Source organism: Phocoena phocoena, chromosome 16 (genome assembly GCF_963924675.1).
Source record: "Phocoena phocoena chromosome 16, mPhoPho1.1, whole genome shotgun sequence".
NCBI lineage: Eukaryota > Metazoa > Chordata > Mammalia > Artiodactyla > Phocoenidae > Phocoena > Phocoena phocoena.
In genome coordinates, this window is record NC_089234.1 from 24810690 (window position 1) to 24824579 (window position 13890).

The 13890-nt window shown below is 37.3% G+C and overlaps 1 protein-coding gene across 2 annotated transcripts in view; it reads right to left on the reverse strand.

Moving 5' to 3' along the window:
- Window positions 1-4166: 4166 nt before the first annotated feature.
- The window catches only part of SLK (STE20 like kinase), a 53749-nt gene continuing 44025 nt past the window's right edge, over window positions 4167-13890 (reverse strand). Inside the window, exons 14-19 of one of the 2 annotated variants that reach the window (XM_065894215.1) lie at window positions 11259-11388; window positions 10537-10661; window positions 9833-10021; window positions 9153-9278; window positions 7873-7986; window positions 4167-4755 (exon numbers count right to left, since the gene is read on the reverse strand). In XM_065894215.1, the coding sequence (XP_065750287.1) occupies window positions 4609-4755; window positions 7873-7986; window positions 9153-9278; window positions 9833-10021; window positions 10537-10661; window positions 11259-11388 (831 nt within the window). In that variant the 3' untranslated portion in view covers window positions 4167-4608. The remainder of the gene's footprint in view (window positions 4756-7872; window positions 7987-9152; window positions 9279-9832; window positions 10022-10536; window positions 10662-11258; window positions 11389-13890) is intronic. The other variant, XM_065894217.1, reaches the window with a different exon arrangement.

Sequence of the window (13890 nt, forward strand, 5' to 3'; positions counted from 1 at the left end):
CTACAAACATTCACGTGGTCTATTAGATGAGTCATTTCAATTGCAAAATTTCCAATTAAAGGGTTTTTTCTTTTTTAATATGCTTAATGTGATCCATCCAAAAAAAAAAAAAAGAAGAAGGGAGGGGAGGAGGGAAAGAAGGAAGGAAGAAAGGAAAGGAGGAAAAGAAAGAGGGAAAGGAAGAAAACATTTTCGGTTAATTAAGTTTGACATTTTACTGTCTAATGAAAACTTATGTATAATGAATGAACACATCGTGCCTTTCTCATATGTTAGTTTTACCTAAAGGCTGACTCAATTTGTTTTTGTAATAGTAGCTTTAGAAGCTCAAGTATTATATCCCCTTTAATGATTCTTACCTTGATTAACCAGACTTCTGAGTTTTGTCCTAGTTATGAGATCTGCCTATCCAAGCTATCCCAAAGTCTTCATAGAATCGTATGCCCAAGAGAAATAGGGTAAAAGCCCAGACTTGCTGGCTTCTCTGGACAGAACCCAGATATGAGATATGTCCTCAGCTGCATGGCGGTGGATCTTAGCCTCTTTTGTTTCATTAAAAAAAAAAAAAAAAGTCAAGCATGAGCTCCACAGTATGCAATGCTCCTGGATTAGAAAATGACATGCTGTGCCTCCCTCCATCCAAGCTGACCACGTGCCAAATGGTCAGCCCAGTATGTCTACTGAATCTTGCATGAATGATGAAAAGAGGTTGTTTTTAGCAGAAGTGACGTCACAGTTTGTGAAATGTTTGGTGAGAAAAATAATCCATTCCAAGGGGAAAAAAGGACATAAAAAGAGGTACATATACATATGTCGATGGAAATATTTTAAGCACCACCCAAAGGTGGGGTTTGGGCACTGAAAGACCAGTTACCAGTCCCAAGTTACCAGTAAAAAGGACCCTCTTGTGTGTGATGACTACAGATGGTCTGGAATGCTAGTAAGTCTGAAGGGTCAGAAGATCTGGAGGACTGCGAGTTTTAAAATATAATTAGGATTTTAAAAAATGCTATAAAATGTTCTCATGCAGGACAATCTAGTTTCAAATAGTCTCAATAAAAGACTGCTTCCCAAAGTAGAGTAAGAAATAACTTTATTTTTCATTTGCCAACCCCATGATTGAAAAGACATGTTGCTCCCAAATCGACAAGAGGCATTTTCTGAAACAAAATTCTTTCTGAAAATTTAGCTTGTGAAGTTATTACACGGCAAATCAGAGAAGGATTACAAAAAGCTACAGCCAACATTTAAAACTGGTATCACATTCTACCCCAAGCTTGGTAACAGAAGTTTTAAAGCTGTATCAAAACCATGTCAGCCACAGGATAGCAACAGTAGTGGCATTAACTGTTGTGCCTTCAACTTAAGAAAAGCATTTAAAATATCCCATTTCCTATAAAAGATCATTTCCCAGGAAAGAACTGATTTATTCAACCAGAAGCCTATTAGAACTGGAACTACAGAGCTCGCCGCCTCCGCCTCACAGCTCTACGTTTCCCTGTAATCAACAATATCTCTAGCTAATCATTTGACAGAATTTGGCTTCTCAGAAGAGTCTTTGTCATTTAAGCACAGTGTGGAATGGGGAAAAAAGTGTGTAGTTACAAGGGAACTAGGAGACTACAAAAGACAATCACTTCTGAAACTCACTGATGCTCAAGAAATCAGAGACCCTCCATCACAGTGGGTCTCATATGCCTGAGAGCTTTGTGCTTGAGGAAACACTACTTAGAGGTAGCTCTGGTTCTGGTTTATATTTAATTACAATTTGCTGTATCCTTTAACAGGAAAGTTTCAACATTTTCAGCAAGGTATAAGCACTCCAAATTTCCTCCTTACCCACCCTATAGCTTCCCCATAGAAAACGGTAAGAAAAAGCTTAACTGTGAGTCCATATAGCATAGCGGCTAATTCAGCAATTCACACCCGACTATGGACTGACAGGACTAGGAAAGGCAACCTGGTGCAACGAGCTCCATGAGCTAGACCTGCAGAAGCGTGGTGGCCTGGCGTGTCCACAGCACGCAGGGAGAGGAGGGGAGGCTGAGTAATTAGGGGGCACACATGGAGAATTTCTTCTATGCATTTCATAGCACATTCTGCCACAGCAACAAAACCACCAACTCAGGAATGCCTTTGACTGTACTCTGATTTCAAAGATGTCTGTGTCCCTCCCCAACCCCCCCACCTACACTTCATGCAAGAGAGAAGGATTACACTTCTGTACGTGAATACAGGGCCTACAGCAAGAAGTGGGCAGGGATGGGTACAAACAGCATGGTCTATACAACAAAATACCTTTTGAAAAGATTTATGTAACTTTAAGTATTAAAATGAAGGTTTTACCTCTACATGAATATCATTCTGTAGTCCTGCTCCTACATGCACATGGTCTGGTCACTTTTGAAAGAGAACTCGAGCGTGAACAAGGAATCCAAAGGGCAGTTTTACGGGAGATGCAAGAGGTGCTAACAAACTTACCAGCGTGTCAATCGTTCTACTCTGAGCCTCTTTATTCAATACTCTGTCAACTTGAAAGGAAGAAAAAGAACCAAATATTCAGACCAAATTAATTATGTGCCATAAACTATTCAGCACACAGGATATCCTTTAAACGATACTGAAAAAATGTCCACTGCCTGAAGTATTAATTTTTAAAAAGCCAATAAACTGAAAATTTCAAAGGAGAAAGTGGTATGAGAACCTTCTTCCTCTCTCCCTCTTCAAATAAATCATTAAATACACTGGGTAACATTATACTGTCATTTCTATCATAACAATATAAACAATTTCCATCATCACCCTGAACATTACTGTATAAAGATATATATTTTAAAAGGCTTTCAAAACATTCTTCAACCCAGCATTTGAGAATAAAGCATTAAAAGAGTTTTGTATACAGTAACACATTCATGTGATAAGTGTATGAATTTACAACCATACATAATATATATATATGTATATATATTTATATAAAAAACAAACTTGGCCAGAAGTTAAGGCTACCTACAAAGTTGTCCAAGTAAGTTATGCTTGTCAAAACAATTACAAAATTAAAATCACATGCATTTTAAAATCATCTAAACCACTGAAAAAATAAGGTTCAGCATTCAAAGTTTTCAAATTAACTGCAAGAAAGTGCTACAGATATTTACATTTTCTTAACATGAATCAGTGTTCCCACAAAGTTTCATTTGCATTCTTCACGAGCCTCAAATGTAATATAACTAAAAACTGAAATTTCTACAATTTGGTACCTGGCACTCATGACAGAACAGGCGCACATGGCAGGCAGCAAGCTTCGTCTACAAATGTACTGTCTCACACCCCGAAATATGGTTTATAATACTGTTTCGACCTGACACGTGCTTGAAATTCTAACCCTCAAAAGGGACTAGAGTGAACATTTCATTAATAATTACACGTATCAGCACCCTCATGATAAAGGTTTCAGGCTTTTCCCACTCAAATCAAAGTAAATAATTTAAACATGGAACAAAACAAAACCAAAATATAAATGACTCGATCTCAAAACAACGAAAAGTCATTTCTGATATTTGCCTAAATATTTTAAATTCTTAAAAACTACTCTGAACAAATGCCTCTTTTAAGATTAATTTCATAAAAATATATTCATAAATATAACTCAGAGCCTGCCAGCCTCCAACAGTTTTAAACAGAATTTGCTAAGATGGGAGAATTCATTTTACCAGCTCATGTATTATTTTCAGGAAATAAGCTGAGATAGCTATATCTGTATTTTTTTTAATTTGGTGAGTTTTACATTTCCAATTTGGACATCTAAAAGCTACCATTTTTTTCATCTTTCCAACTTTGTACAATATATACTTTAGGATGAAATTTTCTATCAATTGGTAATAGGAGCAAGATTTAAAAAACAATAATGCTTAATGCTAAGGGTGTTTTGTCCCTGTTGAATCAAAAAAGGAAATGCCATTTTAGACTCAACTGAAATTTAGTGTTTTAGGCACTATTTTAATAAAACTAGCACCCTTAATTATTAGCTCATGTCTAAACAGGTAAGTATTTTAGACAAATTATTGAAATAATTTTTCTCTTTTAAAAGAGTTTGATGCTAACATTTAAAGGTAACAGATTTATTTGCTGAATCAGTATCATATTTTGAGCAACTCATAGTTTTTTCATGAGAGCTGATTCACCAAAAAATTAATCCAACTCTCTACAGCAGTTTCAACTATAGATTTTAGGCATCATTGAGAAGTTAAGTTAAGGAAAAAAGATATTTAGTAATACTTAAGTGACGTAACAGGGTTTTTTAAAATAACTTTAAACATTATCTCTCTACCAGTTTTTCAGGTAACAGTATCTAAACAACACAATTTTTAAGATTATATACAAAAATCACCTTAGGGAATTACTGCAAGATGCTACTTTGCCAGCATGGCCCAGCATCTGTCTTAGTGCCTTTCCCTTTATCTTTGCTGAACAAAACAAACAAAAAAACATCTAGAAGGTGAGGCAGGTGATTGTCTTCGTGAGCTCTCTGATACAGACTACGGCAGAAGATGAAGAGAACAGAATGACATACTTAAGAAGACAAACCCAACCACAGAATGCTTCCCATTGTTACGATCCAGTGGAATGCAAGCTAGGAATAGGATAGAATTTGGAAATCCGGCTCTGTGTTGATGGGTTAAGGCATTCAGACTCCCCGGTCATTTTAAAGAACACTTCCTGTTCCTGTAGTTTCCTAGCAAACTCCTCTTCCAGTGTCTTAAAAAGGAAGGGAAAAAGAAATTATGCACTGGTATTAAAAACAGAATTTACTCTGACAGCCCAGATAAAATTATTTGCCCCAAAGACTTTGTTATCCTAAGGAAGAAGAGACTGCTCAACAGCTAGGACCATAGGCTGTACAGCCAGCCCTGGGTTCAAGTCCTGACTCAGCCACATGAATGGATAACTTGGGGGTAATTACTTAACTTCTCTATATTATAGAATCATTTCATTCTTCTGCTATGAAACAGCGATAATACCATCTACTTCTACTGGGTTGCTATGAGAGGATTAAATGTGATAATGTACTTAACACACACTAGGTACTCAACAGATGGCACCTATAATTAACTATTGATATTAACTGTCTCTTCCACATGGAACTTACCATTTTCTATTTTTTTATTTTGATTACTGATGTGCATGTCTTTTCTTTCACATTGAACTATACACTGTTTGAAAGTAACACCTAAACCAGATTCATCTTTACAACCCCACAATATGGAACAAATATAATAAGTGCTTGATAAATATCTGAGGTATCAATAACTTTGTGGACAAGTGACTCAGGAGAAGTACTGCTGTAAAAATACAAAGTACAGGAAAAGATGGAAGTATAGGAAGGTTTCTCAGAGGAGGAAAACCATGAGCTTAGTTTCAAAGGAAAGATAAGAATTTGATAGACAGGATGGGGAAGACACGCCAGACAAAGTGAGCTGAAACAATGCACAGAGGCAGGAAACTGTGGAGTTGCTGTGAGTAACGGTGATTATACCCAGTACCGGAACATGAACTGGGAACAAAGTGGCTAGTGGGAGACAAAGCTAGAAGGGCTGAAATGGGCAAAGTGTGGCACTATGAAGGCTTCAAAGTCAAAGTGAGGCGTTTATATTCTACTCTCTTGGAACTGAGGATTTATCAACACCACTATGACAGTAACAGAGATGCTCTTGAGGATGAACACTCTGGTGATGGCAGGCAAGTAGGAGGAAAGGGAACAAGAGACCAGAAGGACCATTAGGACATTACTGAACAATTTTAAGCCACTAGTAGGAAGACAGTAAAGAGAAATATTATGAAATAAGAGTCAAAATTATTTGTCATCTGATTGAATGTGGGGTGTGATGGAAATGAAAGGTAATTCAGGTTTCTAGCCTAGATGTCAGTTAAGAGAACAGAAATGTTAGCAAGAACACCTGATGGTGGGTAGGACTGGAGAGAGGGGGAAAGATGAGATGGAGATGAAAGAAAAAAGATTTTGAGTTTAGTTTTATCTCCACTGAGTTTACAATCTTTAGTCAACGTTCAACAACATTCAACAGGTATGTACTGATCATTTACAATGTGCAGCGAGCTTACATTCTGGTGGGAGAAGACACACAATAAAGAAATGTGTCTGGTGGTGATGAATATTATGAAGAAAAACAAAGAAAGGTTGAGGGGATAGAGAGTGTTCGAGGTAGGCATTGAAGCTATATTTTATATACAGTCATCAAAAAAAGAAACCTTTGATGAGATGACAATGGGACAGAATGAATGAGGAGGAATGGAACATCCATATGGAAAATGAGAGCTGAGAGCACGAACCTATAATAAAAACAATAAAATAATAACCATAACAACCATTCATTGGATCCTGACCACATCTCAAGTACTGGGACAAGTACTGTACACGCATCACTTCCGTTAACTGTCTTAACAACCCCAATTAGGGAGGTAGTAACATCCTCATTTTACAAATGAGGAAAGCTGGGCTCAGAAGTGTTAAGAGACAAAATTAATCAGTGTCAGCACTGAGATCTGAACCCAGACCTGTATGACTTTATAATTCATGTTCTATACAAGTTTTGGAATTGTCCTTAAACATGCAGCTGAAGCCATGACAATCTACAAGATCATCAAGATAAAGAGCAGAGGTAAGAGTGTAAAACTGGAAAATGTCTACATTTCCGGTGACTAGATGACAAAGAAAGAGCACAGAGAAAGAAGAGAGTATGTCACAAAAGTCAGGTGAGAAGAAAATTTTAAGAAGATTTTAAAGAAGAACAGGTAGATAATGCCACTGGTGACCACTGTCACCCAATTCAACTGGGGAGGAATTTGAGGCGAAAGCTAGACTGCAAAGGGTGAAAGGAGGAACTGGAGAAGGGACTTCTCACTTTCACCCTTCTGTGTACCCTTTGAATGCAGAAACACATGAATGAACTACCTATTCAAAAATGTAACAAAAAAACAAAATTCAAGTTAAAAAGCTACACTATTAGCACATGGTAGGTGCTAAATACATATTTCTTTGATTAAGCCATTGGGTGAATGGAAGAAAGGAATGGTTGAAATGTATAGCAGGCAGGAAGCCCAAGAGAAAATAAAGGTTTAAATTTGACAGTTGGCAAAGAGAGAGAATCATAGAGTAATAGCAAAGACAGAGTTGAAATGGTTGACCAGTTAGACCAGGCTAGCAGGGAGTCAAGTGCAAACAAAGAAGATAGCTGGCTGGCTGGCGCGGTGTAGGGAGCCATCCCTATTTTAGTAAATTGTCAATTAACACAGCACACAAGGGCCGTGTAATCTGGCTCCAGTCGACCCACCCAGACAAAGCTGTCATCCCTTCCCTCTCTCCCTCCCTAATGCCTACACACAGGCACACACTCCCTCTAATGCTACAATGACAAGGAGCTACTTATGATTCCTGTACACATTGTCTTCACTCATTCTCTTTTCTGTACTTAAATTGCCCCCACTCCACTCCGATCTGTCTGTCCTCCTAGCAAGCTCTTACTCATCTAACAAGCTTCATTGGCTTACAAGGCGTCTCCTCTCTAACCCTTCCTGACTTCCCTGAGCAGACTTATGCACTCCTCCTCCTTTGCTGGCACACTGTGCTCCTCTGCTCTGTATCTTGTGCTTACCTCCTTCAGACAAATGCTGCTACTGATCTGCAACGGCTTGTCAACTAGATTCTGAACCTTTCGGGGACAGGGACTTTGACTAGTCATCTCTGCGTCTCCTGTCCCTGACACTGTTCCTGACACATATTAGGTAAAGAGCCAATAGCTGGGAGGATGGAGGGATGGATGAATGCAAGCATATTTTAATTAAAGCTTTTAAAATTACCTTTTTCCTAGGTCTCAATTTCTCTCTCCATTCCTTTAATTCTTGGCTGTGTTCCTCATCTAACTCCTTTAGTTTCTGAGTCTCATGCTCAACCAAGAGATGGCATTTTTCATTCTGAAAATAAAGTTTGGATTTAAAAAATTTCAGATCAAGTTAGCAATTTTTCACAAGTACAATTATCTTCCAAAATAATAAAGTATTCATTAAACATAAAGCTATTACTGAGGTTGAAATTCTCCTCTAACAACCAAAGGCCAAGAATTATGAAAAGAGTCATAACTTCATTTTTGCAAGTTTAGAGGCTAGATCTGTTATCCATATGAAAAGAACTTGAATAGAAAGAAGTAGTTTGATCCTGATTTTCCTTCTAAGGTTTACTCACAAAACTGACACTTCAGAGGGCAACTTGCAAGCATTTTATCCAATGGTACCAGAACATGGGGTTAGAAACTATTCCACTCTAGTAAATTAAGCAAATATGTAGCATATCCACAATGTATACACTACTCTGAAACTGTAAACATTTTAGAAATTATACTACGTTACAATACATTATATTATATTATATTAGAGAGCTGCATACTCTAGGTAAGGTTCAAAAACAGTCCTCTCTAAAGTAATGTTTAAATTCCTTAGGAAAAGAATTCTCATATACTTATCACCTTTTTCAAAAACCTTGAAGAAAATGAACTATTTCTCCTTAAATAAAAAGAAATTTTAAATTCAGAATGATAAAAAAAAATGCCTACATCATTTTTAAAACTTTGTTCATCTTCTTTGCAAAATACACTAAAAATTCTCAATAGTACTTTTGAAAGATGTAACTTCTTTTTTTTTAACCGGTACACGGGCCTCTCACTGTTGTGGCCTCTCCCGTTGCGGAGCACAGGCTCCGGACGCACAGGCTCAGCGGCCCTGGCTCACGGGCCCAGCCGCTCCGCGGCATGTGGGATCTTCCCGGACCGGGGCACGAACCCGCGTCCCCTGCATCGGCGGGCGGACTCTCAACCACTGCGCCACCAGGGAAGCCCGAAAGATGCAACTTCTTATATCATAAATTAGCTTCATGTTTATACTAATCACGGCTGTGTAAGTTCTAAACAAGTGCCTGTGACACTAAACTGATCTTCCTTTGGGTCTACAGAGGAAAGAAAACCTTCAAATCCCAGCATCTTCACAAGCAATGCGCAGCGTACTCTGAGTAGCTATTATTTCCTCAAAACCAGACACCTGTACTGTGCATCTAGTACCATCTCTGCATTCATGCTTCTGCAGCTAACCTGCAGCTGATGCAGTTCTCGGACATTGGCTTCACACTGCAACTGAAGATCCCGCATTTGATTTTCATGTTTTTGATGCTGAGCCATTCTCTCATTTTTCTGCCTCTTTTCTTCTTGAGAGGCAAACTATAAGTAAGAAAAACAAAAGATAAATATGGTTAACAAGTAATGTAATTCCTGCGTCTTCCAAAGGTGTAATCAAGGAATGTAACAAAGCTTAAAGTACAATAAACTAAAGCTTCAAGTAGTAATATGCTGGGACTCAAAGCTGGAGTCTACGTCATGGCTTTGGTGGAGTGTAGGGAGGTGGAGAGAGACTTCTGATTAAAACCTTGTTCCTCCTACCTGCTTAGGGACCTCAGTTAATTTGCGTGTGGGATCTGTGACTGTAGAAGTATAGTGAGACCACACGTTTGACTGAAAAGCTGGCCAAGTCATCTTATTCCCAGAGCTGGTCTTAGGACCAGCCTAGCCCTGGATCTGGTGTGGGGCGTGGAAGAGAGCAGCTCTCCGTGGCCAGCACCTGGGGGAGACTGAGTTGGTATGTGCCATATGTGTACAGAGCCACGGTGAACATCAGCGAGCCCAAGGTAGCTCCAAATGTTTACAGCACAATTATGTGGTACCCCTAAAGGCCACTCAAAACTTTTAAACTTAAAGAGAGTAATTTTCTTATTTACTTGTTTAATTTTTTCACGATCCTGATCCGGTGTTGCTGTTGGGTTAATTCTCAAACTCTTCTTAAACATGGCCATGCGAGTCTTGGCTTCACTGCGCTGAATCTTAGGCAGTCTTGCTCTTTCTTGAGTCTGTCTGTTTTTCAACTCCTCAATAAGTCGTTGATTGTAACGCTGCATTTGTTCTGTTTCCTAAGAAAGTTTCAGAGTCCAGTGATGTAGATATAATACTCTGTACCCACATGTATGCTCAAACATGTCATTTTGCTGTTGCTTCCCCAAATTACTCTCTCCCTTGTTGCATACCAACCAGCAAAATACTAGGCAAAAAATAATTTCTAAGAAAAATAAGCTATTAGTAATAGGAGATTCATATTGACTCTCGTATACTAAGTATAGGGAGTCCACATTTTTAAGATACCTGAACCATAAATGGAGCCAAAATAGCTAACTCTGAGAGACAAGATGAAGATTATAATGTATAAGAGGTCTTTAAGCATTGTAATTAGTTACCTTCCTTGGAATTTGTAGAAAAGAGTTTGCAATCGTGACCAACATACAACTAATGACTCCAAATTTCAAAGAAATTTTAGGATAAAAGAAAGGAAACCTGAACTTTATTCTGTAAAAAATATAAGTTTCAAAAATAAATAGCTCTGCACACTTTAAAATGAACAAAAAAGTGAACAAATTTTCCTTTCATTAACCTTCTCATGGCGCTTAAGTAGCTGATGTCTTTGCATAAAATACTGATCTTTAAGTTGCTGTTTGAGCAGCTGGTGTTTTTCTTGTAAGTGTCGTTCTTCAAGCTCCCAAATCGCGGCTTCTCTAGCTAGAAGAAGAAAGCAATTTCAAAATGTAACTTTGCTCTTTTTACTAATGTACTTTGGTCTTCATTTTAACATTTACATACAAGTGTTCTAATAAACTAATTAATACACACGGACATTCTGAGCTATAAATGCAATATTACCAACATAAAGATAATATCCATTACCACTTTCCGTTCTGCTCTGATGTCCTGTAAACAGAGAATGCCCTACCCACAACACCAAAATTCCATTTAATCATCTTAATGAGAAAGAAAAAAAATATCAGGTATTTGTTAGGGGAAATAAGTGCTTAAAATTCCATTCTATCATGTAGCCAATTTAAGTATACCAACACTGTAAGGCATAATGAGTACATAAAATTATTCAGGTATATTTCTACCATCATCTGGACAAAAAAGATGTTTTAAGGATTATATGTTTATGTTCACTTCTATTGCAGTATTTCTTAATTTTATAAAGTATTTTCCTCTTATTTAAGTTGCTTCATCTTTCCCTCTACCACTCTAGCAAAAGAAAACATTCAAATAATTTCCAAGGTATATCTCCGCAATGTTTTGAGATATATATATATACATATGCTGCATAATTTCATGTACCTCTCATGAGCTGTTGTTTGTTATTCAGGCACTCTCTTTCAATATTGGCTAACTCTGCCTTCTGCTGTTGGATGATCTTTTTCAGAGAGCCATCTAATTCTTGTTGTTGCTTCTGAACAAACTCTTGTTCCTATTAGACATAGTTAACCATCAGTTAATAAGTATCTACTGAGCAAAACATCCATTTATCTATACCTCTGTATATTTTAGTGATTAACAAGATTTCTGAACCAAGTTTCTAAAGTCAACTGGATTTAAAAATCACCAAAATCATATAGTATAGACATAACATAAATGTATTAGTCACCCAATTCAAGCCCAGAAAGGAAGTACTAGAATACATAAAATTCTAAACTATTAAGAATAACACATACAAAAGAAGTCCATAACCCACTCATAATTAAAATGCCCTACATCTTTGGGAAAAAAATAAATTTACAGTTTCTAAAACTGACTATTCATTTCACTAGAGTGTGGACAAAACAAGAATAAACAAGAAATGCCTTTCAGGAAGAGAGGCAATAAAGAGCAAACAAGAAAAACGTATCGGGATTTTAAACTCTCTATTTTTCTATTAATAAAGAGGAAGCCATACCATGGCTACACTAACAGTGAAAGACAGATTCTGTACCTTTAGCCTGTGCCTAAAAAGAACAATACTTTAAGGATTTAATGAGAAATAATGCATTGCTAGAGAAATATGAACTAGAAACAGGAAAATGAATTAACATTTTATGACTCTACAAACAAAATTCCTTATAATCAGAGAATCCTACCAACATGTAAGGGATTCACTCATTCATTCAACAGTATTTACTGAGTACATACTATTTTTGCCAGAATGCCAAACTTATACTTTCAAAAAAAAAATCCTTCAATTACTGTGTAAGGAAAGGGAAGGTTGAAGTGACTTATGGTCATTATGCTAGATTATACATTTGCAGAAGGAAAGGAAGCACACTCAAATTGAAGAAATGCAAATTTTGCCAGTAAACGTTTGGCTCTCCATCCCTCTCTTGGCTGTTACAGCAGTTTGTGATCAGCTCAAGGGTATTCTGATCAATTTGAGTATAGATTTAGAAATTTGGGGTTGAGCAGCACTTCACCTATAATCCCTCCTCTTGCACATCTACGAGACATAAAACCTCAAGATCCATTTTGGAACTACTTTTTAGGCCTTGGACAGAGTCTGACAGGATCTGGATCACTACCAGCCTGGTCTTCAGTGCACAAAGAGTGAGTCAGCAGTGCTCCTCAAGATGCTTGTCTTACTACTGTTTCTCTGGAGGTGAGAATCAGGTCTTACCATCCATGACATCCTGTTAGTTTGTTGTCACAAATGCTGCTGTCTCATCTACATCATGATTTGTATTTTAGCAAAAATACAAATATACAGTTGCTACCGTATAAGACTAATAAACTGTCTCTATAAAATACAACTGCCAGGGGCTTCCCTGGTGGCACAGTGGTTGAGAGTCTGCCTGCCGATGCTGGGGACACGGGTTCGTGCCCCGGTCTGGGAGGATCCCACATACCGCGGAGCGGCTGAGCCTGCGCGTCCGGAGCCTGTGCTCCGCAACAGTGAGAGGCCCGCGTACCGCGAAAAAAAAAAAAAAAATACAACTGCCAGTTGCAAGTGGAATCACATGTACTTTTGTATTTATTGAGCTATGGTCTTATGTACTGGGGACAGGAAATGTACTTATGTGTCGTTAAAAAAAATATCACGCAAGTTGTCAGTTCCGTAGATACAATAAATGCTGAGCAAATTTATACAAAAAAAATTTACAATTGCCGACTTGACTAGAGTCACCTACATCGCTTTATCACAGCAAAGAAAAAAATAAAAACTCAATGAATATTTAAATTCAACTATCTAGAATAAGGCTTTTGAGCTTTATTTAAAGAGATGCAAAAATCTCCATCCTATCTTATAAGCAGTTATAACAAAGTAAGTTGTCAAGCTTCTCTTTTCCTACAGTAAATATCATTTGTAATAAAAATTAAATTGATTCTCTAATTTCATTGTGAAATTTCTATGTGCAAACTTGTTTAATAAACAATATAACCTGCAGATATATCAAAAGTTTTCTTTTGTTCAACATTTTTACCACTAGTTTGCATAAAGAACTTTTAAAAAATATCTGTGTGGACAGAAATAATGGGTCCAAATTATCATAAATAAAAATATTACATTTATCAAAAAAATCAAGTGTAAAAGATGGGGCAAATAAATATTTATATGAAACTAAAAAAGGTAAACACAGTGGACCCTTGAACAACACAGGTTTGAACTGTGTGGGTCCACTTAAACGTGGAGTTTTTCACTAAGTATGTACTGCAGTACTACGCATTCTATGGTTGGATTAATGTCCAGATGTGGAACCACAGATGCGGAGGGCCAACTGTAAAACTGTATGTGAATTTTAAATTGCGTGGAAGGTCAGCATCCCAATACCTGAGGTGTTCAAGGGTCAACTGTACAAGCCAGTGCCACTAAAAAAGTGAACGTGATTGCTTGTCGATGCAGTTTTTGGTCATATTATATTTATGTCTAAATTAAACAAGATAAGAGTTCAGGTCAAAGAAAACCTTTATTAAGCACTTAGTAAATGCTGGGGACTGTACTACT